Source organism: Platalea leucorodia, assembly GCF_965183815.1.
Source record: "Platalea leucorodia genome assembly, chromosome: 6".
Taxonomy (NCBI): domain Eukaryota; kingdom Metazoa; phylum Chordata; class Aves; order Pelecaniformes; family Threskiornithidae; genus Platalea; species Platalea leucorodia.
The window spans coordinates 29,561,680-29,587,884 of NC_138828.1; the positions used below are offsets into that span (position 1 = coordinate 29,561,680).

A 26,205-nucleotide genomic window follows, 5' to 3' on the forward strand; every position below is an offset into this window, starting at 1 on the left:
TGAAGCTTAAGCAAACGTGCTGGTGACTGCACTGGTGGGGAGCTGCCCTGGGTGCAGTTTCCTTGTAGCTTATTGCTCTCAGTTACTAAAGAATTGCCTGGACTTCTCGAGGACCTGGAGGAAAAAGCCATCACTTCACAGACCCGATAGTTGCTCAGTGCCTATTAACTTGACACATTTTTTACCTAGGGGATTCTTTTTTTTTATTATTTTTCTCCCGTGTCTCTCAGAACAGCAGTTCCTTGAGTGTGTGGCATTGAAATCCATTGCTTTGTTAATAACTTTGGGAGATATTTTTAAAAACTTTTTTTTCTCTCTTTTGTTTTCTTTGCCTTAAAAAAAAAAAAGAAAGAAAAAAGATAGTCCTTTTGGGGGGAGGGGAGATGATCGTGCTGATGTGGAATAAGTGCTCCTGCTGTCTCCTCTTACTAGCCGCGGTCCTGATCGTGGAGAGCTCCCAGCTAGACAGCTCCAGCTCCAAGGTGAACTCCATCAAGTCCACCCTGATGGGGGAGGCTCCAACTCAGGCAACCAACAGATCTGCAGGCATCCACCAGGGACTGACGCTTGCTAGCAGTAAGAAGGGCAAAATGCTAAAGCAGATGGGAAAACCTCCCAAGCACTATCACCGGCAAGGAGAGGTAGGATGTCGCTTCGTTGCTTGAGTGTCTGTCCGTCTGCGTGCTATATGCAAGGAATTGCTAGCCCCCCCCAGCGTTGTTTTCAAAGCTTTACTGTGTTAAATTAATTAATTTACTTCATTGGGCTTGCCTGGGACAGTATCATTTCATAACTGGTGTTAAGAACTGTGCAAGTGGGAGTTGGAAGGTTTTAAACCTTTCATTTTTCTCTGTAGGATTAATAACTGATGGAAGAAAGGGTAATCTAAAAAAATATCATCTCCAGCATTTCTTTGTTTGATTCCTTCAAAAGGCTGCTAGAAGTAAAGGAAGAAATTTCTTGTTAACTCTCAGACACTAAATGAATTGAGTTTGAATAGGTGAGGAAAGTTTGAGCATAAAGTGGAAACTGTGTTTACAGCGGTGAAAAAAACTTGGTTTTAAAAGTCACACCTAGCAAGTTGATCTCTGATGTCTTTCTCCATGGTGAGAATAAAAAAACATGCTGTCCCAGTGGTGTAGTTTAAGGCACCTTCATTTGCTTAATATGACAGAAAATAAATTCTAGGTTTCTTGTCCAGAATACGCTCCAGTGGTTGTGGAAGTTTTGGTTATGTCCAGTTAAGATAAGCAGGGAGCAGCAGCCCTGAATATGAAGTCTGAATGTAAGGAAGAAAGAAAAGGTTATAGAAACTCTATGAAAAAAAGACCCTGACTTGCTTATGCAGTCGTCTTTCCTCTCTGCCCTGCTTGGAAATTCGGAAGTCTGATAGAAAATTATCTTCGTTCAGCTGTCTTTGTGGTAAACTATAACGCAGCATTTTAAGCCATCAGTCCTCTACTTCCTTATCAAGTCTCAACTTGGATGGTATGAACGTTGCGCGTTGTGGTGTTGAAGGCGGTAGACTTCTTCAGAGAATATAGATTTTATATTATTGGGTATTACTAGTACCTCCAAATACAGCTGCTTTTCATAAGCAACAAACAGTGTAGCAGCAAGGGAGCTGCCAACGTTCAGCACTAAAAAGGCAAAATACTTGGTGCCTGAAGGGTCTGTGTCTTGCCTACATTTTCCTTAAAGCAGCAGAGAAGCTGCAAATTCAAGCAATCCACCGAGTTTGCTAAAGGGTTTCACATCGGCTTCCTAATAATTGAATGTTATCATTTGGTTTTGTGTGCAGGCATAACAACAGTGGTGGTAGTTTTGGTTTTTGCGTGTGAGAAATTTGTTTTTAAACTCCTCCAAGCTTTCTTTCCCTAGCAACTCAATTGTTTTATAATTTACCCAGAATTTGGTCGCCTCTCCTTACCTCTAAGCAAAGTTTAGTAACAGATGCTGTGCTGAAGTTTCATATTACTGAAGTACTGTGCTCTTTCCTAGTGCACATTGTAATAATTACTATGTTAAATCACCTTGAGGAAATACAGGAGCATGATATGCTTTCTCATATGTTCTCCTTGGGTTTTCTTTTGTTTTCTGTGTATTCACAAAAAGTGAGTATATAGGACCTGTTTTCCCACTGAGTGTTATCTCAGTCTCATGAGTTTCAGTATGGGTATTTGTGGGGCTGTGCTGTAAGCCCCAAACACGATATATAATTTTTGCCTTTTGGGGAAGTCTTGCTACCTTTCCCTATGTACGACATCCTTAGCACTTCAATGTGTATTCAGTGCAATGTTGAGAACGATGGATTATAATTCACCTAGTTCCTGCAAAACAAGTTGCACGGCCCACCGGTTGCAGTTGCAAGATTTGCCCCTTACTTGCCAACCTGGATTGTTTGCCGGGGACTTCCAGTTACTGGCATGAACTCACAAGGTACACTTCAAGTCAGAGACAACATTGTAAGTATCTGTAATGGTAGAAGCGGCGGCACACACGTTAACGTGTCCTGTTTGTAGCACAAGCAAAGACCCCTGGAGAATCAGTGACTTTGGCTCCCAGGGAGCAAAGCCTGACCTCCCGTCAAGGGCTGTCGGTGCTGATTTCCCCCTCTCTCCCTGGGACTCTGTCCCCGGCTCCCGCGTGGTCTCATGCCGATGTAGTCTGTGAAAATGACTCAGATGGACTACCAATAATTGTGGATGTTACTTTCGGCCATCTGCCTGAAGCAACACAATTAACACTGAATTGCAGTAAAAAGAAGAAAAGAAAAAAAAAAAAGTTGTTACTTTTGTGATAATGCTTTATCTTTGGCGATACTTCCAGTTGCAGGGTTGGTAAGCTGCTGCATTTTTTAACAGTGGTGTCACACATCTCAACCAATTAAGACGTGATGTTTTCATTATTTTTTTTAAAGTACTCTCTTATTAGGTTAGTACTTGATTTGTTTAGATTACGGGACTGTGCTGAAGTTTTGCATGTCACTTGCTAAAAGAACAGGCCTATGCTTTTCTTTCTAAAACAATCTGTTGCATTAGTGGAATTTATAACGTATCAAAAGTAGCAGTACCTTTTATATCTTGGTAACATTAAACCGTGAGTTGTCTTGTTTACATCTAGTAAATAGTTTTAGTAAGGACTAACAATATGCAGCTTAAAGGAAAACTTAATAGAATTTTGCTGTTGCAGTTGTGACAGCTCTGAGCCGTGCATTCAACTCTCTGCAGATACACATAGTGGAAATCAGAGAACTCTCACCAAAACTGATGAAAGGCCCATCAGCCAGCAACCAATTTACTTATTCAGCTTGGTAGACTAATGCACTTTCAGAACATTTCTTTAATATGTTAATGTAACATTTTCAATTATGGTAATTCTCAGGACTAGGAGCAACTTGGGAGTCTTTAATCAGCAATAAATCAACGGATACAATAGTTCATGGCTTATCTGGAGTGTTGATGTATTTCAGCTGGTAGTTACAGTGCTTCTGCCCAGAAAGGGAAGATCCCGCACTCCTTTGTCAGGCAGCGTTCCAGTTCAAATTAATGAAAATACTCACATGAGCAAAGCAAGCTGATCCGCCTTGCTGGAGGGACTGGCGGGGCAAATGTGGATTTTAGTAAGACTTACATTTTTATGTCTTTCTGAGGAATATTATTTATTCTCTGTTCTTATTCCCTTTACTGCCTTGGATCAGCAGAGAATGAGAAGCACTGATGTGCTAAATTGGTGAGATTTCACTGTCTTCACTGTTCTTCACTGTCACTGCTGTTTTCCCCTTTCTGCAAACTGTTAATGTTTTCCCAGTTTCACAGAGCGTCAGAAAGTATCTACAGCATTTCCACACGGGAAAAATATGCTCAGAAATAGGACTGTATAGAGCATGTTAGACTCCGTTACTTTTGGGGGGGTCAGTACTATATACCGTCTGCCATCAGTTTCCTTTCAAAACGTGATTTAGAGAAAGAAATGGCTTCTAGGAACAGCTAACGTCTCAGTGCTGTAGCCTTTCTAGGAAATTGTTCTGGACATATCATCTCTCTAAGTAAATACAGTACAGTGAATAGAGTCATAAATGAAAAAGGCCAGATTAGCAACGAAGGTGGATTAAGTTTTCTGCATGCTAGATACAGCTTCCACTGTGTTCTCGCTCAACTATAGGGATGCAACTTGAAAGGGAAAATCCCATGTATTGTAGCTGTAATTGAAAGGCATAGCCGTTCCGTAGATTCCTGGATGATGGCTCTGTAGCCTCTTTAATTCATTTTGCTATCTTTTTGACTTCTTGCATCTGGGTTATAGTCCCCTCTCTTCTGAGGCTTGTCCCCTCCACCAGTGCTGGGGATTGCACTCCTTCACATTCAACCACCTTTAATGATCTGGTAGGCTGAGACCTACCAAACTTTATTTCCAGCTGTTTTCCTTCTTTATAGGGCGCTATTATCTTCTGCCCTTTCCAAGTCCTGGCCAAAAGCCATTCTTTCAGCTCTTTTCCCGAGCATGTCGTGTGTCTCATTCCCTTTGCTGCTGCATAGCTGGTTGGGTTTATGCTGCCCGCCGAGACTATCCCTCCCGCTTCCCCCACACGCACGACGGGAGCAGCAGCAACGAGGGGAAGAACTGGGATGGCCAAGAGAGGGGACCGGCACTACTGTGGGGCTGAGTAAGAGATAATGAAGTCTGGAAAAAGGGAGAGAGGAGTGAGTGAAAAGCTGGGACAAGTTTTAACACTTCAGAAGCACGATACACCAATATCAGCTATGCCTTTGTATTCCAAATGTACTCGATCTAATTTTAAATTTTTTTTTTTTTTTAAACTCTGTCACAGCTTGAGCTAAGAGGCTTGAGACCACAGAAGCCAAACCAAAAAGGCATTAATCCAAATGGCTAAGTTGACACTGACCTCATACCTATCAGCACATGGACATACATGTGTTTCTTGAACAGGACGTAGTTACCCACAAGGACTTGCTAGAAAATGCTTGGATGATGCTTTGTAGCAAGTAAAACAGCATGAGATGTAGTAATTGACTGCAGTGCCCTGAGAACGTTACAATAAAATGCACCAAAGACACCAAAAATGTAACCGCAATATCTTGAATAGCTTGCAACCAAGACAGTATAAATTATTTCTCTGTGGGATTAAAAATAAATTAATTACAATACCTAGAAATTACATCCAGCAACAGCTTCTTTTTTTTTTTTTTTTTTTTTTTTTTAATTAAAAAAAAATACAGACTTGCTAAATCTGCAGAGGTCACCAGAGAATGTATTCTTTGCTCTTGCCGTTCGCTGTTAGGAATCTGGGAGACATACTGGTTTACTGGCAGCAATCTTGCTAAATAGCTGAGTGGCTTGTCTCTTAATTGCAAAAATGGGATGCAGAATATTATCTGGGTATTATCCTGGGTCATGCTTGGTGGCCCCTTCAATTCTTTGTTATTATTATTTGACTTCTTAATGTAGAGCAAAAGCTCCTATAAAGTGGGTTTACTACAACTATTTCCTATTAATGTTGCAACAATGCCTAGAAAACTTCCAGGACTCTGATGTGTTATCGAGTGTGTAAATACTTAGGAAGAGTTAGTTGCTGTCTGGAAAGTCTGTCAGAGTCTAAGGACAACACAAAAGATGATGAAGCATGATTACATTTTGCCCTCAGAAAAATGAGTCTGATTAACTCATTATGTTTGATTAACTGATGCTTTGCAGATGCAAATACAGCACAAGTTTAATTTTGAGTTTAATTATCTCAACACCGGATGCATCTTGCAAGCACTTCATATCTCATGGTTTGTCAGTTGAGCCTTTGGTCCTTTTACAGTTGTACTTACAAATGCCTCACCCTGGAAATGTCATTTAGGAGGAATTTAACTCTGCAGAGGAGGAGTTCCATGAAGCTCCTGCTTCTGTTTGTTCTTCGAGTATTGCTTTCCTCTTCAGGTTTTGTGTATCTGAGAATTTTTTTTAAGTATATCCAAACAAGTTTTATATATACGTAAAAATGTTAATTTGGAGAACACCTTCAAAGCAGAGACCTTCCCTTTCTGCTTGGGCTTGCAGAAGTCCCTGCCACACTCATGCTGCCCCCCCATGCACACACTGGTTGTGGCTGGCAAAAGTCAGAGTGCCCGGGGCCAGACTTGGGGCCGGCAGCCCCCCCTTGGCCCGTGGTTGGCACGCAGCTTGTCACCCTGTCCCGCTGCGGAGCTTCGTGTCAGTGTCGGCACTGCAGTCGTTAGACATTTATGATAGGTTTGAGGAGTTGAAGTCCGTATGACACTACAGAAATGGGGAAGAAAACCAGAAGCTGCCTCTCCACTTTTCCTGCATCGGTAAAACTCCCAGTGTATTTAGATATTTTTTTTTTTTTTAGAGAACTGAGGATAATTCTTTGGAAATCCTTGTCTTTTAGTGCTTTGTTCTAGGCTGTGTTTCTGGTGCCTTTAGGTTGAAACCAGCTTCTATGAGCTTCATATCCATGGATGTGAAAGGCCCATACAAAAGCCAAGAAGATCAGAAGGTTTGTTTTGTTACCTTTTTAAAATTAATTTCGCATGCAAAAGTCTTTATTTTCATTAGAGAACATGAACATTCATTTCTTTTTTGATCACGTATAGGATGTGCAATGACCGTATGTGTCCCCAAACCGTCACTTTTCTTCAGTATATTTTTTTTCTTTTTGACCAAAGGGCAGATTTATTTTAATGAAAAATTTCAAGAACACAAAGCAATTTTCAAATTGTAATGGAATGTGAAAATAGGTGAATTTGTGATACTTCCAAGCTCATTGCAGAATCCTTTGTTCTAGAATGAGCTACAGAAAGTAGTGTTAGCGAGAGAGAGAGATGGCGTAAAAGGATACATATGGTCATACTAAATGACCAAAGCACAGCAGTTTTCAGATAATGTAATGAGTTCTGATCATCTTAGTTACAGTTTTCTTGGGATCGGCCCTAAATCCATCTATGATTTATCCATTTGTGTTCACACAAACAAAACTTGAGTTATGAAAATGAATGGCTATAAACACACAGTGGGAATGTGGAGTTCACTCATTTAGCAACTATTTTGTTCTTAGTAAAGGAAAGAGCAGAGCAATGCTACAAAAAAGAAAAAAAAAGTTTAAGAGTTGTTTTTTTTCCCCCCTCAAAGCACATAAGCACTCAGTTCAGCCCCTTGGGACTTTCTTAAAGCTAAGCTTTGATATGATTGAATTTTCATATGCACAGTAATGAATCTTGGAGACATGCATGTTGCACATATGTAGTGCAAATGGCACTGGTTTAGCATTTTTAGCAGTAAGCAAAGGTGGACTGTTCTGCACATGCTCGGGAATGAGGTGTTGCTTCACTCTGCAAGCCCTCTGCCTCATTCTCTGTGCATCATGTAAGTGTGAACCTGGCTGTGCATGCTTTTAAAAGCATATTTATCGCTCCAGTGAATGAGAGGACAGGGTTCAGTTCTACGCGTTTTGGCAGCTTTTGTTGAGTGAAGCAGTGACTTGCTGTCAGTGTGATCTCTTCCCTGCAAGTCTGAAAGGCCTAAAGCGGAGATCTCTTGAAAGGAATTGCAAACAGAATATGTTTACGTTGCAGCAGGAAACTTTTCTTCTTGGAATCTCATTCTTAACTAGAACAGCATCAGGGAAAGTAATGCATCTGATGGGGGAAAAAGCTCCCTTATTTTTTTCCTTTTGCACAGAGCAAGGTAGTTTCCAGAATTAGTTCTTTCGCTATGTGTTCCTACAGAAAATGGTGCACCTCTTCTTGACAGCCTGCTGTCCTAAAGCTGGACATTTTGCTGTAAAACAAGGTCTCTGGAAGCCGGGGACAGAACTGTGTGTAAAACCACTAAGAGAAATGCAAAATGCTAAGCCTAACTAATCTAGTTGGTGTTAACTTAGTTCAATTCATTTTCAGAAGTATCAGAAAGATTTAGATTGTCTCAAAAAAAAAAAAAAAAAAAAAAAGGTACTGACAGATGTGCTACCATCTTGTATTTAACCTTTTTGCTTTCGTAGGAATTTCTCCCCTCCTTTTAGTGTTTTTTTGTTTTTTTGTTTTTTTGTTTTTTACAACAAAATTCTAATGTTTCATGAAGTACAGCCACAGTACTCTGGAGGGCCAGTGTCGAGTATTCATGTCAACTCAAAAGAAGCCATAGAAATCTAGGTCCTGTGTTTAACTGGGGCTTGGGTCCCATCTGAAATAGCTGAGGTTGTTCTCTGAAGTCACTACTGAAAACAGATTTTGGGCTCCCCAATGCTGCAAGTTCTAAGGAAGGCTCCACCTGCCACCCGCTCTCACGGCTGGATTTACTGGTGTGCCGGAGTGCTTTCCCTGATTTTCTCACCATGCGTGTGTTCATGTGGAGTAGAACGCAGAGGTGCTTTGGCTTAAACGATCTCTGTTCAGGGTGAGTTTTTAGAGAGCATGGGTTTAAAAGGAGAAAAACCTCTGTCCGATATGACATAGAGCTGCAAGCAAGAGATGGTGTTAGGGAGCCTTGGGCTTGGCAGACAGTTTAGTTTTGCAGTATGTTTTCAGTAGCAGCTGAGTGAAAAATGGCCAAATGAAGCTTCTGTTGCCTGGCCTGGCTGGGCTAGTACAGACTGCAGAACTTGCCATATTTCTTTGTTTCTTCTCTTTTGGCTTGAAAATGAGAGAGCGGAGCCTGCTTCCCATCCAGTTAATTGTGAATTGAGGAGACTCAGGATCCCGCTTTCTATCTTAAAAAAGAAAAGTTTGTGTTTCTTTCTATCTTGTGGGGCATTAGGTTGTCCAGGACACCAGACTGAGCTGTGAGTCTCCTACTTCTCCCCTTTGGTAGGAGGAGTACTGGGTGGATACTTGCGTTCTTTTTCAAGCATCCTCTCCCAAGTCATCCTTCAGGCAGGAGGGAAGGAGAGAGATGTCAAATGGCCATTTCTTCTTTCAGAGGTAGAGAGGACAATGGCGTTCCTCACCAAAGAAAGAGTTACAAATTGTGATTAAATAGTTAACATATAGCTTTCACATAGAGAGAGACCATATGGTGAGTAACACGAACGGATAAATAATAATGGAAGAAGCAGAAGGGAAGAAAAAGCTGGCTGCTATCCTGTGTTTGCATCAGGGAACAGGGTGACCATTCGGCAGGCTAGAGAAGGTGCCACAGCTTGTATATTACCTGATGATAAATTTGTGAGCATTTACGGAGATAAACAGCCTGGCATCATTAGCCTTCTCTTTGTGGGGGGATTATCTCATTAACTCCCTGGGATTATGGGAGCTACCAAGTAAATGTGAGGACTGTTTCATGTGTTTAGCATAGCCTGAAAGTTTTACCAGACTTGTCATTCTTAAATTTCAGTTTGTCATCCACTCAGGTAGTAATAATGATACCATCTGACCCGCATAACCAACCACATGCCATAACGTGTGAGCTGAACACCATCGGGTTGCCCAACGAGACTGGAAGTTGTTCTTCCAGACCCCCTCAGTTCCTGTTACTCCCAACAAAGCTAAATTTGCAATGTATATTATTCATAACCTAATAGTTCAACCAACTCCTGGGGTGGGGAGAGGGAAACCGGGAGGTTGCCATCCTCTCTCCACACCTTCTCCAGGGAGGAGCCAAGTGTTGATGCTGCCTCATGTGTCGTCTCAGGGGTAATGAGGAAAACGGCCTATCAACAGTTAGGCTTAAAAGTCTACTTTATCTTTTGGTGGAGGGGCTAAACTGCTTAGCTGCATAAAATGCTTTTGTAATTGTTTGAATAAATACAGGGGTTTGAAAATGCTCTTCTGGAATGCTTGTAAACTTCTGTGCTTGGTTTTGTCCCCGTTGCTATCTTCCAGACTTCCCACTCCTCGCCAAGAAAATGGCTTTTTAACAAGAAGAATCCTCTGGAAATTACTTTCTGAGGGGGTCCTTGCCACAGCAGCTGCAACAAATTGCAACTGAACTTCAGTCCCAATTGGTTTTTATTGCTAAAAGGATAAGTGACCAAGTGAATACTTGTATTATAGCTTCATGACAATTTATTAAGTATCAAATTGTAGTGTGTGGTGTTGTTTAACCAGCAGATTAAGGTTTTCTCTGTGGAGGGAAATTTCTCTCAGACTTTATATCAGTGCTTAAGCTGAAAGAGGCTGGGAAAGTCTTGCTGATCCCAAACTGTCCTGTGGTTAGGCTGACTTCCACTGAGACCCCAGTGCCGGGGCCTGGCCAATGATGTCAGGGCAAGCAGAGTATAACCAGCATGAGGCAGCCGAAAAGAGAAGTCACGGCACTGCAGCCTAATGCGTGCTGATCTGCTCCCCGCTGTGTAAACAAGTCTCCAGGGGGCATTTTCTGAGCAAGTTGTTTTCGAGTAGCAGCATAGCTTTAGCATAGCTCAGATTATGCTAATCGGAAGGCATTTTTGGTACAATTTTCCAAATAAGAAACACGGATTCCAGGGAGGTCAAGGAAGGATGGAGCGAAACCTTGGGATGGTACAGGCTGCTTCCTTGTGTCTTTGAGCAGAGCTTGCCAGCTGGAAAAGAGTCGCAGGTCTGCTTGCCTTCCGCTCAGCCTCTCTGCTCCAACTTCGGGGCCAGTAGGGAGGATAAGAAAGACTGGTCCCTTCATTTCGCTAGAGAAGTGACTAGAATGGGAGAGAAGATGCATCTTTTATTAAGTGGGAAATAGGAGGTATTGCATAAATATCTAAAATGTGCTAGGTAGTGCAAAATTTTGTAAGGATTTCAGATGTAGGAACTCAGGCTTTCTTAGCCTACGTGTTTGTCTATATGCATATGAAAATCTTGGTTTAATTATTATCTAAACAACAGAGGTAGACAGATAAATTATAACTTAAAAGGCATTGTTATTATTGTTATTATTATTGAAAATGCAAGAGCTTTTTTTATCTTTGGATTTCACTGCAAGTGTAGAAGACACAACAGGCTGGACCGCGAGAGGGGAACAGTAATCAGGTGGTTGGAAGAATGAGTTTAAAAGTCAAAATTTCATGTTTAGTTTTTCCCCGCTTGCTTTCCTGATTTGCCAAACTGGGAAGCACATATTTGGCCCTGTGCTTGACAGGGATTTTGAATGGCTTCATTAAAAAACATTTGTAAAATGTTTAAAGACCATGCATGGAGACGCCTGATAGGCAGAAGACGTTCATTTAAAATGTAAGTGGGGATTTCTGTTATTGGTGCACTTCAATGAACTTAGGTTATGGAGGGTCTAAATACCAGAGAGCAAAACTAGAGACACCCCTCAGTCCCTGGGAAAGCAGATTTCTAATGAGCCTTCCCCAGGCACGCTGACCTTACTGTCACTGCTGTAGGTTTGGGATTTGGGTTTGGTTTTGTTCATCGCAGTCACAAGGATGGTGCCTTTTCTTAAACACTGTCCTCTTAAGTTATCAGTGAAGGATAGATAAGAGAGTCTCTATTACAGGCACACATGTGCACGGCAGGTGTGAAGGGAACTCTCCAACTGTTTATGAGCACACAAAGCCCCACGAACAAAGAGGGCAGAAAAGAATGTTGTCATTTTAAGGAAAAATATGTTTTAAGGCCCTGTTAAAAATAAAGCCAAAAAGGAATAGCAAATGGGCTGCAGATTGTCTGTGTAACAGGGATTAGCACTGTGAAAATCTTTCATTTTTCTGAACAGGCATGTACCAGAGTCAGGCCCGGCTAGCCGAGATACCATTCGACACTGGAGGGGGTGTCCACTTTCAGGCTCTTGTCTCACTGAGTTATCCACAAAATCCCCCTCTGATAGGAACAAACAGACGAAGAGTAGGATAACCCTGTCTTAAGTCTGCTTTAAAGGTTTTAGATGAGCAGAAGGCAGTGTCTAAGCTGTACGAATAGGTACGATAGCAGTGTATGAGTTCCAGGTCTGGAGTGCAGTTGTCACTACTGAATTTGGTGGGACTGAAGCCTATTTTACAAGTAAAAGGTCAGAATGGAAGGGTCAAGCATGGGGAAAATGAGACAAAACCTCTTATCTTCTATAACAGCCACGTCATGATACCTTCACTTGTTCAGGAACAGCTTTCAGGTCTACTGAGGGGAATGTCCATAATGGTGGTGACAATTCAGTACCCAAAGAAGTGATGTAACTCACTCCCCTCCAGCACTATTTCCCAGCAGATGCACCAAAAAAACGTGGCCACAGACGCAAGCTTATGCTGCCTAGAAATGCCACACTTTGGCTCCGTACTCTGCAAAATGTGCTGTCTCATTGCCTGTCTTATCCAAGAGGTGCAACATGATTCTGCGCAGAAAGCCATCTCAAAGGTTAGGCCCTGTTTATAGATAGGATGAATTTAAAGGGTATTTATGCACCTAAGTCCCCGAATGTTTTCAGTGGGAATTAGGTTCTGCGTGCCTTTAGGGAGCAGGGTCGTGGCCTTTTGCACTCAGGAGAGAAATTCAGCTCAGAGGAAATCATCCAGCTGAGACTCTGTCGCTGCAAAGCATGCTCAGCGAGAAGGAGCTCTCTTGTCTTTCACCACCTATGTAAGACAGTCAGAATTTGGTCATCAGAATAATTTGTTATAATTATCATTACAGAAAAAGATAAATCAAAATAATTTACGTTGTCCCCTCAACGATGAAATAATGGTATGAAAGATTGGTAATGGATCTGTATCTAATGTACCAGACAGTTCCTCTGGCCCTTCTGTACAGGTTTTGATCTCCATCCAGAGTAACCCTTTTCTTAAAGCACAGTAATTTTTTTTTAGTGTAAAACTGGACAAGGATGCAGAGATGTTGCAAGCAGAGCTGTAGCGTTTCTCTTTAATGAGCCTCTTCCTGACCCACCCTATGTAAAGCAGTTGACACATCATGTGCTGCGCAGCTGGGACGGCTACCCTGGCACATGTATCTGACACATGAACATATTGACTTTGGCCTTTTGGAAGCACCGGACCCATGCTGTTCTCCAGAGATGTGTCTAAGTCATTTCCCAGATACCGTGGATATAGCAGCGGTAGGAGCAAAAGATGAAGTGGAATTCACTAATTCAGATTTAGCTGATTCTGTGAAAACAGATTGCACAACAGAGACTGACACTCAGTTTCTGGATTTGATTTCCTCTCTTTCCTTCTCTTTGACCTCCAGTGCTCCTTCTGGCTGTTGGTCAGTATTAGGGTCTCAAGTTGTAGAGTTTGTGTGTGTGTGTGTGTGTGTGGGGGGGGGGTTGTTTGGGGTTTTGGGGGGTTGTTTTTTGTTTGTTCATTTGTTTTTTTAAATGCAAGACTTTTGCGATGTAGCACTTTGAATTTGAGCTTTACCCATTGACTGAAGGGCAGACCAGGTTCTGTGAGATACCAGCTGGAGGGCTTGAAGGGCTGCTTAGGTGGTGCAGGGCTGAATTTCAGCCGGGGTGACCCATGCTGCTGAAACAGCACGAGCAGACAAGACCAGCCATGAACACGGTTCGTGTGCTGTCGGCAGTACAACACGTGTCTGTGTTACTGCAGGACGGGGAGCTCTGCTGCTCCTGGTGCTGTTGACTTCACTGGAAGTCTTTGTGCTTGTATGCTTTGACCACTTGTTAGTAAAATTTCACACTGCTTTTACTTTTGATCCCCTTCTGTCCTAAATGACCCTATTGGCAGGAAATTAATTTAAACGGTAGCTGCTGAGGACATTTTGTGAACATTTGCTTCTTTTAAAGCTTATTTTCACAGTATGTTTCACCTGAATATTTTCCAGAACAAAAAACCTCAAATGCTCTGCTGTCCCGATAACATTTGCGAGGCTGAGGCTTCCCTCTTCCTTCCAGCCTGCCTCAAAAACCACTCTCTTAATACTCAGCCTTAATCATATTTGTAAAGATAATATTAAGGGTAATGTTTCAAAACAGCACTCTCTTACCAGGCTAATGACAGATCAAAATCAAACCACAGCATTTCTGGCAAGTAATTTACCACTGCTCTTCAAATACTTGTGTGAACGGAGCTAGAGCTCAAGTAGAAAAACTTTAAAGAAACTGAATTGCCAAGGGATAACCCATTTCATAACTGATTAGGACAACTAATAACTGATCAGGAGACAGGAAAAAATAAGCAGGACTCAACGGCCAGCTTTCATAATGCAGGGAGGCTATAAGCAAAGTTTCACACAAACCTTTTGGAGACTGATGCTGCTCAACTTACTGGTAAATTGTCTGGAAAATGGGGGATTAGTGAGGCACAGAAAGTTTTAATGAAATGTATTTGGAACAGTAAGAACTTAAATGGGCCACAAAGAGTTGCAGTAAATGTCAGTATACTGAACATCTGAGAAATAAAACCCACAGGTAAAATTCCATTTCTATAGGTATAAAGCAATGTACATGGCATAATGTGATGGCAGTTAGGCACATACAGTGATAACTTCTAGATTAGAGTCACTTTAGCTATCAGTTAATGGTGCAGCAGCAGCAGAGAGAGACAAAAATTAAATATTAAAAAAAAAAAAAAAAGCCAAGCAGAATATCAGGGACTGAGAACAAAACAGAGGGCATTTTTACACTACTTCTGAGTTCATGGTGCTAAATAACTGTTAAAATGATAGAGAAGCAGTCAGGATTAGACGGGAGAGGAGGACAGCAGGGATGATCAGAGCAGCAGAACTGCTTTAACAAAGGAGAAATTAAATAGGACATGATGCCCCCGTTTGGAAAAGGGATGCCCATGGGAGAACAGGACAGAGAGATATAAAATAATGAAGAAAATGAGGAAATGGTGAGTGGGGAGCAATCACTCAGTATTTGCCCTAGAAGAAGAGCCAAGAGCAGCCAGTGTGAAATTATCAGACAGCCAGGATCTACTTTTTCATATTGCACTGGTAGGTACTAAACACAGTCGTAAAACTTCCAGCTTCAGATGTGTCTAAGCTGCTGTTGGCTGAAGATGGGAGAATGTGTCTGGGAGAAATCCTTCTGTACTTGCCTATTTTCTTACTCCTTGGAGTATTTGCAAGTAGCAGGACACTGGCCTGACCACTTTGATACATTATGGCAACTTTTATATATTTATCTAGTTTATCAATAATTTATTATTTTAATCAACATAATGAATCAATATAAATATAAATTTATATTTTATCAGTATCATAAATAACCTAGCTCGTTACTGCAATTTATCAGGAAACTTGATCATATGTGGTTCAACGTCAGCATCGTCTTGTTTATCTCAGTTAGGATGTGTGTATATATAAGTATTAGGCAAATATTTAAATACTTTGCTGGACTTGATCTTTGGGTCTATGATAGTGGGCACTGATTTTCATATCCTCTTCAAGGCCCATTGAAATCAGCATGAATACTCCCACGGACTTCAGTGTGGGTTTGTTATCCAGAGAGACTCCTAGACTACGTGTTAAATATTCCAAAGAGATTGCTGCGGCGAATGGAAAACATGACTATAATGAAAAGGAAATGGAAAAACAAAGAAATAGACAAAGAGGCTTAGGACAGATTTACAAAGTATGTAGTACACAGAAGTCAGGGGAGGCTTTTCAAAGAATTTTGCTACCATTTAGCTACGGAAGTAAATACTTTCACAAAAGGGTCAGATTTTCAAGCCATTCATCACTCAGAATGAAGGTCTTTGGTTTTGGGGGCTCTTTTTGCTTTCTTTTGTTACTTCCTCAAGCTCTTTTTTGCTCATGAGTAAATTCTTCCCTCCCAAATTATCATTACACATAGGGTTGAGTATCTTCATACTTTATAGAAACTTCCTAAATACATCCTGTAATTTTGTAGTGAGTGTCTATGGTAAATTCTGTTTAACTCGGTGAATTGACTTAAATTTGCCTTCAGGATCCACCTTCTTTTCTCTGCTCAGATCTCTCAGCCCTTCTGTATACACAGTTCTCTTTGAAGGCAGAGTTCGCTGTAGACAAGGTCAGCAAACTTGGACCCGACAGCAGAGTAAGTGTCGCTTCCTCACAAGCTCATGGCAGAAGCAGCCAATACTCCCTCCTGCCTCTTGGTGAAGTGTTTTCTAAGCTGATGAAAATACGCAACGCAGGAAGACAAAAGTGAGATTTTTCTCCTTTTAAATATACTCTGTATTTCAGTGATGCGTTAATAGAACACTTTACTAGTGCAAATTATATTTATCACTTATGCTGTTAGAACAACCTTACAGCTTTCTGAAAAGTCTAATGTCTCCAAAGTTGCTACAGTTTTGATGGAAACTACTCTTGTGCCAGGGAAGTACAGGGTCCATCTACAAACAGATGCAGACAGCTGAGGAGAAAGAGCAACTCAGGATTATAGTCAAACCCAAGAATCTCTTACTTGATAATTCAGATCTATTTGACCAGAGATTTTAGGGAGCCTAAATAAGAGTCACGGTGTTACAAGTGCTAGGGGGATGTCTTTTCCCACTTTCACCAGATCTCCCTCCGCATCAGGCAAAAGTGGGAATTTGCAGAGTCTAAAAATATTGTGTTCCCTCCACTGCTCCCCCTAGCTGCAGTCTCCAGTTACCAGCTCTGATTTAATGAATATTGTTAGTATTTAAAAAAATTTTAAAATCCCTTCTTGGATTCACCTATGCGTGGAAGCCTATCATTTCTAGTCTAACGTTTGGTCTGCTGAGTCATCAGTTATGCTAAACTTTTATGGCGTTGGTTCCAAAAATTTGTCACACACTGTCACCTGAATTTCCCCATTATGTGGAAATGCTCCTCTCTGAAACAACTGTATGATATTTTAAGGAACTCAAAACATTTGGAAGATGATAACTTTAATCCAAACATTTACCCAGTGGGAAGTAGTGTATTTTCAGAGAAAAAAGACACAGATGAAATTAATACAGACTGGTGTTAAATGTCATAAAGTTTAATAGGAAGTAGACAGGTTGAAAATGATACTGTTTAAATCAATATTCCTTTAAACAGTAGTTTTTCTAAACTTGCCTTAGAAATATTTGTTTTGAAAAGATGCATACCTAACATATTTTCTACTTTTGGAACTCCATTTTTTCACAAAATATTCTGGTTCCAGAATTCCTGGAAGTATCAGAACTTAGTGAATGCTTTTAGTGCTTAAGAGGAAACAGAAAAAAAATGTAATGGAAACTGCAAGATTTCACTGGGACTGCTCCATTTTCCCATAAAAATTCTTGGCATAAAAAGCTGCTTTTTTCTTTTTAATCCTTCAATGAAAAAAATGTGCTGTATTCACAATTTGTACAGATTCTAAGCAGAAGAATATCACCATTTATTGCAGATAGGAAAAGTACTTGCTTTGGGAACCTGTATTTGCTCTTGAATCGGCAGGTTACTGCTGCATTCATTTTCCATCTTTCTCGGCTTTCACGCTCGCTCATCCATCTCTTTGCGATATTATATCGTTCAGTTTAGTAAACTCTTGAGTGTATAGAAATCTAAGTTCCCAGGACTCTGAATTAGACTGGAACTCAATTAATCTAACAGACTTTTGAAACTCGGCTGTAATTCCCAGTTCATTTAGATACTTAATGATAATTTAACCTCCCATCTGTATTTGTACTTGCTGACTCGTTGCTTTTTAGGCAGTAGAAGTCAGTCAGCCTTCAGATCAGAAGCATGTGGTGCCCCTCCAGCAGACAAACATTTTCCACCAACATTTTGAAGAGAATAAAAATCTAAGTAAATAACCCCCGAAGTTGAAAAGATGCTATTCACCAAACATTGGTAAAGTAATTCCACAGGAAAAATAAATGTTCAGCAAAGTGATCTTTCCTTTGAAAATTGCATCCAGATTTTACAAACTGAGAAGGGTGAACAACTGTGTCAAATGCAAGGCAACGCAGTTTGTCTACAAAGTGTGTTGCCACAAGGTACTAATGTTCTGCTTATGGAGAAGTGCAATCTGGGCGAAAAGTAAACAGTTTGCTTATCAGCAAACTGTTGAAATCCCAGTACCATGAACGCCATCCCTCATGTAATATATACAATTCAGGCATATGTACCATCTCCCAGCTAGTTCCGAATGATACAATTCAGGACAGATTCATCTGGCAACACATCATTTTGAAAAGGAAGCTTTCTGTTCTTTGAAGGAAGATGGTAAAATCATTATGTCCGACAGGCAACAAAAATAGAGCACAAAATGAGACTTTCGGGAAAATCAAGCATTCGGTTCACTGTTTATCATTTGTTCTAGCATGGTTGTTCCTTGGTTAAATTCATCATTATTGCCTTTATATTCTCCTTTCATGAGGGGAAGAATTCGCTTCTACCATGGAGCTAAGTTTAGCAGTAGTAGTAGTAGTAGTATGTTATCCAAGCAGGGAGGAGAGTAGTGTAGGGACTTAAGGGGCAGTTACCCTATTAAAATGCAGTGTTATAACTCTACTGCCTCTTGAAGCAGCCATGTGTATTTAAAATCCAAGGTTCTTTTTCTGAAAAGAAAAATCACTCTAAGCTATTATAACTTAGAAAACCTCATTCTCCCTGAATTGCACTGATTTTGGTCCACCTGTGCGAGTCCTCTGAATTGAAAGGAAATTTCAGCAATACAGTACTTGTGAATTTGTGATATTTGTAAGAGCTAAATCCAAATCTTTGTGCTCCAGGCTAAGGTGAATTTGTGCTGCAATCGACTCAGCAAGCGATCAGTCAGGCTGTGGAAAAAGTTTTTTCAGAAGGTAACTAAAGCACTTCTACCTTTAAATTCCTTTCAGGATTTTAGCCGAGGACATAATTTTAGGGATGGTGTAGTGAGGAGAATGTCTCTGGCTTTCTCACTGTAGTAGCATATCCTAATTTGGACCTGTATATTATTTTTTACATTATGTCTGACATATATCTGCACATATATGCATATATATACTAAGACTATTTATGGTATGTGGATTAAGCAGGAAAGTTATAATATATTTTCTGTTTTTTACCAATACTCTGATGTTATTAGAACTGCTTTTGCAATCTCTAGTACCAGGAAAAGGAAAAATGTCATAAAAGAACATTTTCTCAAGAAGTCTTGATAAAGACACAAAACTTCCTGTTAGGGGGAAAAACCTTCTAGAAATTAGGTTTCTTCAAAACTAAATTATTTACGATTTTAATTTTCATTATTCAGTCTTATTCGCTGCTCAAAGCATAAGCAAATTTCATTTTCCAAATATCTTTTGAAGATAAGTTTGAAGTTTGGAATTAAAGTAAAATTATTGTGAAACATATTTCTTTTAAAATGGCGTAATGCGCTTTCATGTGTATTGTTTTCCAATGTTTAAATGTGGTCAGTTCACAAGGAGGATGAGGATGATTTTACCTGTTGGAGCTGAAAGCTTTCCTGGGATCAGGCTGTGCACTTTTTCTGGTTCACTAATCACCAAAATTCTTTTGGTCAAGAATTTTGCTGGTGATGCACATGCTAGAAGAGATTTCAGTTACTTTAGCTGGATTAACAGGGGCGATAAATGGGAGGAAATATGTACTTTATTAAGGAAATTCAGAAACCAGCTGGTTCTAGATGGATCTGATGGGACAATTTAACATAATCTCTTACTTCAGCAACCTGATTTCAGGTGGAAAGTCTAATTAAGACTAAGAGGTTTTGTAGCAAAAAACCCCTAGTGTTCCTTATGTTAAAAACAACCTGTGACAACAGTTGCATTTTTCATCTTGGGAAAACTTTGTTGTTAGCATGATGCCAAGAAGGAAAAATAATATTTGCTGTTCTCTTTCCCCTAATACTTTTCTTTTGCCATCTCTCCCAGCTTTGTGGGCTGGGCTTGTCTTGCTTCTGCAAAGTGGAGTTCCTTCTGTACTATCTTCAAAGCAGTGGGCACCTTTTAATTTTCTTTTGTCGTAGCCACAAGGCTTCAAGTGGAGAGACACTTACGTGGGACTCGTTGGAGGTCAGGGCATTCTCTCTGCATTAAGACTTTGAGGAAAACCAGAAGCAGTAAAATAATTTCCTGAGCGCTGTTGAATCAGAATATGATTTCTATAGAATTGCAGCTTATCACACTGCCTCCTGTTTTAGAGGAAAACTAATACAGGTGAGACTGAAGATGACTACAATATATATACTCTGCCCCAAAGCCTATGGAAGTTAGCCTAGTGTCAACTGATTTCAACTTGTAGGGACCGCTTTGACTAAGGTCTCCCAAAAGAAATAACCACAGTAATAATAAATATAACATTGCTCTCGTATAGCTATGCAAGAAATCTGGAATGCGGAATCTACCTACTTGGTGCAACTTGACATATTCCTGTGGAAATCAGTGGGAGATTGCCAATTTCCACCAACAGAAAACTGGCCCTGCAAATAACTTTATCTTCTTTTAATTCCTATCGTTCTCGAACTACAATGCCACAAAACAAACCTGCGTTAACTATTTCCTCCTGTAAGTGTATATCTTGCCATATCTGACGCAGAACAGTAGTTAGGGATATCAGCCAGCCTTCGATGTCTGGTTTTGTAAAATTGTATGTCAGTTGAAATTGCCACGCAAATATGTGTTGTCTTTGTCCTACTCCTCAGCTTTGGAGCTAAGTTTTAAAACACAGCTATAACGCTTGTTTGCTTGTATAGGTGTGCTAGCTGGTGTTGTTTCTGTCTCACGTTCATCATGAGAACGCATTGGGAAACAGAGTTGTCAGTTATATAGAATTATTTCTAAGCAACTTCCTACTTGGTAAGTCAAGGATGGGATGATAAAGCCAGGACATGTCCATTCGACATGCAGTGTTGTGACTCACTGGGTAAAACTATTTGTGCGGTGTGACATCAGCAGGTTTTCAAGCTACATCAAGGAGATATTTATTAACACCGATGGTTTCTTGTGGCACTGAGAAAAGAATAAGTAAGTGTAAAGGAACAGCTTTTTAATGTTCTTCTAGGAGAATTTCAATCCCATATTTTCCAACAACGTGAATGCGGCTGCATTTGAACACTAAACCAGAAAGGTTTATAGTGCATATGGTACCTATTTGCATTTTTTAAATGTCTAATTTCTGCTGTGGAAATGGAAGCCAGCTTGAGTTATTTATTGTGGGATGCAGAAGGAAATCACGACCCTTTGCAGGGACACGTTAGAATCCCTGCGCCATTCAGCCAGTTTTCTCCTGTCACACCTACTTAAATTTTCAAAAAGACGCTTTAATGTATTGAGTGTGCTCTGGATCATACTAGTTCCTGAGCGCTTATGACAGCTTTCAGAGATTGCTGGTGGCTCCCAGTAGATTGTAATTCTAGAAACAGAAGCCTGATGCTAAGCATCACCACCTGTTCTCCATTATTTTTCTTCAGAAGAAAACAATGCAAGGATAAGATTACATACTAATGGAACCCATTTTCACTAAATAGGTACATTTGGTCACATGTAATTTGGTGGCCCATAAAAGAAAAAAAGAAAATAGTAAGCTGTTTTCAAAAGGGAGAAGCAAATAAAACTTAAATGAAGAGTTTCCTAACCACGTTAACTAAACCCCATTCTGACATGGCAGGTATACCAATATGCAGTATGTAAGTACATACAGATCCCTTGTTGGAATAGCTGTGTTTTCAATTTGATTTGTTGACATATCCTAAAAGACTTTGGACCTCATTCAGCTCTTTGTAAATCCACTACAGAGCTAGATTTGAACCTTTCTGGCATTTACACTGGAATTCCTATTTCTGCTCTGCTTAGAACAATGCAGGTCTTGTCAGTAACTGAGGTTCCTCTGCTGCCTCTCAGTAGAAAAAAAATTATATATAACATTGTTATAACAATACTGGCAATTGATGTAGTTGTTTGTTACATTCTGTTATCATTTGCCATATGCCAGCATGGTCCCACGTTGTATCTCTGCTATACATTCATGTGACGTATATCTAGATAAGTGAAGGAATTTTAAAAATTAAATCACGAATGTTATCTCTGTATAGGTTTTAGCATGTTTATGTGGTATAGGTAGGCGGTACGTTTTTCAAGCATGAAAGCATATGTATGTCTCCTACTCTTGAAATCCTGACCGTGGTAGAATTCATATAAAATCCATGGTAGCCTGGCTCATGATAGTCACTAGTCCTGGTTATGGATGCAGACCGGTCTCTAAATGGTACCCAAATCTGCTTCTTAGCACTTTTTGTTGCAGTTTTTCCTTTTGCCGATATATTATTCCCAAGGCTGTTATAAAAAAGCACTTCTTTTTATTTTAAAAAGTTTTTCCCTGCTTGTGCTCCCTGGTGATTTTCCTCCAAGAGTCCACATCAGACTGTTTGTAGCCTTTCAGTAGCATTGCTTCTTGCAAACTCTGGTAAAAAGTGGTGGGTTTTTTGAAATAATCTTTGTTTTCTGAAGTGTGTTAGTTCCTGAATTTTGAAAATGAGATTCAGCAGTTAATTGAAAGGCAGCAAAGGAAGGGTCACTGTACTTTTCCCACAGCTGTGCACTTTTGGGGGAAGGAGGTGTTATTAGCAGTGTTTGCTTACTGCACGCCCGCTCGGGAGGTGCCACCTGCCAGTGCAAGCCCCGTGCCTGTAGCGTTGCGCCCTGGCACCCTGCTCTGGAGCAGCTCCAGAGCTCCCTTAGTGGCAGGCACCCTTCTGGGGACAACGATAGGTTTAACTGCTCCCAAACAAACCTAGAAGTTTTACCAGTTATTTTAGGCTCCTCTTTTTGGACAAAACTTAGGTAGAATCTGGAGAACTAAAAGGTTTGTAGTCCAGACTTCCTGTGCGATCCGTGAGAAGGCATCCAGCAGGGACCCGCGGAGGAGCAACATTGTGCACTGAAGTTAGAGCTTGACAGTAGGTGGTAGAGATCCACCACCCTTCTCAGCTGGGGCTTGACGACAAACCTGCAGGTCTCTTCTATTTTGCCACAAGCAGCCTGATACGCAAAGTACAGAGCTCCTGTATTCCCTCATTTAGGGCAAAACCTTCCATCAGTAATCCCATCAGAACTGATGGGGCCGTGCATGTACTGGACAATTTGTAGGTACTTAGGTCATTTTCTAGAGTAGGTTTGGTGGCTGTGTGAAGCAGCCTAAATGCGAGCACCATCTTAGCCATAATTACCAATGGAGAAAGGCTTTGGATCAAAAAGTAGTCTGGTTTATTCTCTCAGATATGTTTGTTCTGTAGTATTGAACTGGAGTCTTAACTCTGAAATTGGAACAGGTTTTGCTCAGAGTAAGCAGAAAAAGTAGATTTATGGAGTGCTCTACAACTGCTTTTTCTGAATGCAGTAATGGTTTTTAAAATATTTTTAGATTTGCAAATGTGTCTGATGACTTAAATATTTATAGACTTGGTTAGTCTACAAAAGCAGATTATTTAAGCTTTGAAAGAGTTTCATTTCAGATGTACAAAATGGATTTTTGAGGACATTGTCAGACCATGACATTACTCTGTGCATAGATGAGTGGATGTGGTGTTTCAGAAAAATTTGACACACACAGTCTTAGCTTTTCTGTGAACAAACCAGCCCATGTGTATGCCTCTTTTTCAAGAGTTTGCCCAAGTTGCTTGAAAATAAAGTGAATGCTTCCAACTAATGCATAATTTACATTGCATAATATTTTTATGCTGTCATGTATTGATGACCTGCTCTTCAAATCTTTACTCATGTGCTAAGTCTTTAATGAGTAAATCCATTGTGAAGCCCAGCAAAACCACGGGATTATATATCACAGCGAGGACTGCTCGCGTTAGGGAGAGATTGCAAGATCATGCCTTTTTAGCCTTTTGATTTCCTAAATAAATTAAACCTTTGTTCTGATTTTGGCTGGGAAAGCCCCTTTGTTGGCCAGCCACAAAATTTCCATTCATTTGCATCAGTTTTTTTTCTCACAGAGCAGATAACAGCAGTGCTGGATTGAACATCTAAAAGACAGCACTCTGGCAGAGAGGGAGCCTGCACCCGAGCAACGAGCGCTGTACAAATAGCTTTGCTGTTACTCATGTAGCTTGCTAATGAAAACAATGATCCGGGAGAGTCATGAAGGGAGCTCTGCCTAATGGAGTCTCATTAAAACAACAGTTTGCTGCTTTTCTTTTGAACTTTTCAAAAGTCTTTCTTGAGTTACACTTGATAGGAATGATAAGGGTACTACTGCACGTTCCTCAGCAAATCTGTAACACGCAGGCGTTTTTCCATTCAGATGTGTGTGTGTGTATTTACATGAAAGACGGGCCTAAGAGAGACTCTCATTTCCAAACCAGATGTACTTTGACTTGAAGACTTTAAGATAATTAACTTGAATTTTTTTTTATATGGTAAACAACTGTGGCTTAGCCATGAGTAAAAGGAAGCTGACACTGAAAAGAAATGAGGGAAGAAGGTCGGCAAAGGTTTGTATAAATAGCTGGAAGAGGTGCTGGGGAAGATGCAGGCATTTGTATTTTGCTCCTACCACACAGTCGTTACGGGCCATCGCTCTACAAACACCTGGGTTTTCCTGGTGTGACACTGCTGCTAATGCTGATATTTGTCAGTGCCTTTGATTTCCCTTCACTGAGTTTTATAATGAGGACTTAAAAATAAAGGAGAGAAATAGTGAGGTCAATGATCGCAAAGGTGTGTGTGTATACAGATTTGTCCTCTGTTTAAAGAAAAATGGGCTAACTGCGTTAGCACATGCTTCTTCATTTATTTTTCTAGATCGTGTGATCAAGCATGGTAAATCTTGTTAACACAAGATGAGAGAAAATGAGAAAAGATTTGGAGAGGGATGTTTTGGAACAGAGTGATTATGTTCTCTCAGAATGTTCTAGAAAAATGTCAAAATAGTAATGTAGTTGTATTTGCACGTTCAAGTAATATTCTGAAGCATACAGAGGCCTAACTGATGAGCAGTACTTGTATGATACGGCTTACTGAGGGACTTCTCTCAGTATGTACACCGATATCAGTGATCCCAACGCTGTTTGACACATTCAACCCGTCGGCTTCAGCATGATTGCATTGGTTTAATTGAGGAAAAAAAAAATCTCTTCTATTGAATAAACCTCGATAAAGGTACTTAAATTAGATGAAATCTTTGGAAGTACACTATATGCTATCTAAAACTTAAGCTAAGTATGAAGTAATTCATACACCCTATTGTTGAAGCTGAAGATAGCCTGACACCCTCAAACCAAGGATTTTGACTGATCATTTTAATTATACTGATGAAAATGTATGTTTTTCCTTTAGTGACAAAGCTTACCTCTCTGCAGTATATATCCTAATTCTTAACCCTTTAAGGTAGAGCACTGTCTTGCCTTTGGGCCAAGTCCTGAAGTGTCATGTTTAAATGAGGTTCTGTTGATTAAAATGAGAACAGTGCGCCAAAGGGACGAAGTATGGGTTTTCAGGAATAATACCAGTGTTTGCTAAGCACCATGCCTTTATATGTCCAAAAAAAAATTAATTTGTAACAGCGTAACTCTAGCATGGCCTCAGAGAGTCCGGGCTTTGGAACGGGCTTTACGGGACTGTTCAGAGCAGCAGCTTCCCACAGCAGGAACCGGGACTCTGTAGCAGCTCTTCCTTCCCCTGGAGGGACTGGGGGTGCAGGGAGCCATTCCTCCTTCCCTTAGCCTTTGCACCCACGTGCAGCATGTGGAGCATTAGCACCTGTTAAGCAGGCTGCAGTAGAAGCTGATAGCTTCTGTGCCACTGATACCAGGGAAAACAAATAGCAATGAAAATGGTATTCCAGCATTTCCAGGGGCATTTCTACTCATACTCGTCTGGACAGGGGTCAAAACATGAAGCTGTAGCAGCAAAGCACTACAAAGGTCTTGTACTCTCTCCCCTCTTCCCTTCCTATGCATGTAGGAAGGCCGGCAAGAGACTGGCGTAGGAAATGATGGCAAAACCTGATGTTTAGCCCCTCTCCACTCTATTCTGGTGAGCATTTTGCATGGCTCCCAGGAACCTAAATTCCGGAATTAACGAGGCAGCAAGTAGCTGCAAGGCTGTGTGTCCCAGTGCCTCAGTTTTGAGAGATCCTCTTAGCAGGCAAAGTGCCATTTGCTCTTATCCCATTTGAATCCCTTTGAATTGGTTTCAAGGAAAATTCACCAAATTTAGGAGACACTCTAACATTTTAACAGTGATACTTTGTTACGTTATGGGCTGACTTTCCTACTTGGGGGAAACTTCTGAAGCCAGTGGGAATTGTGCCCGTTTTGGGACCGAGTGGTCTGTGGGAAAGGGTGCATTTTCTGCTTTTTTTCCTGCGTGTTTTCACAAAACATGCAAACGCTCAGGTGAATTTAGACACTTGGCTACACAAAGAG

General features: G+C 40.6%; 1 protein-coding gene across 1 annotated transcript in view; it reads left to right on the top strand.

The window, feature by feature from the left end:
* Positions 1-383: 383 nt before the first annotated feature.
* The window catches only part of DKK2 (dickkopf WNT signaling pathway inhibitor 2), a gene marked incomplete at both ends in the record, with an annotated part of 40,609 nt that continues 14,787 nt past the window's right edge, over positions 384-26,205 (top strand). Inside the window, one exon of the mRNA XM_082316514.1 lies at positions 384-641. Coding sequence (XP_082172640.1) covers positions 384-641 — 258 coding nt within the window. The remainder of the gene's footprint in view (positions 642-26,205) is intronic.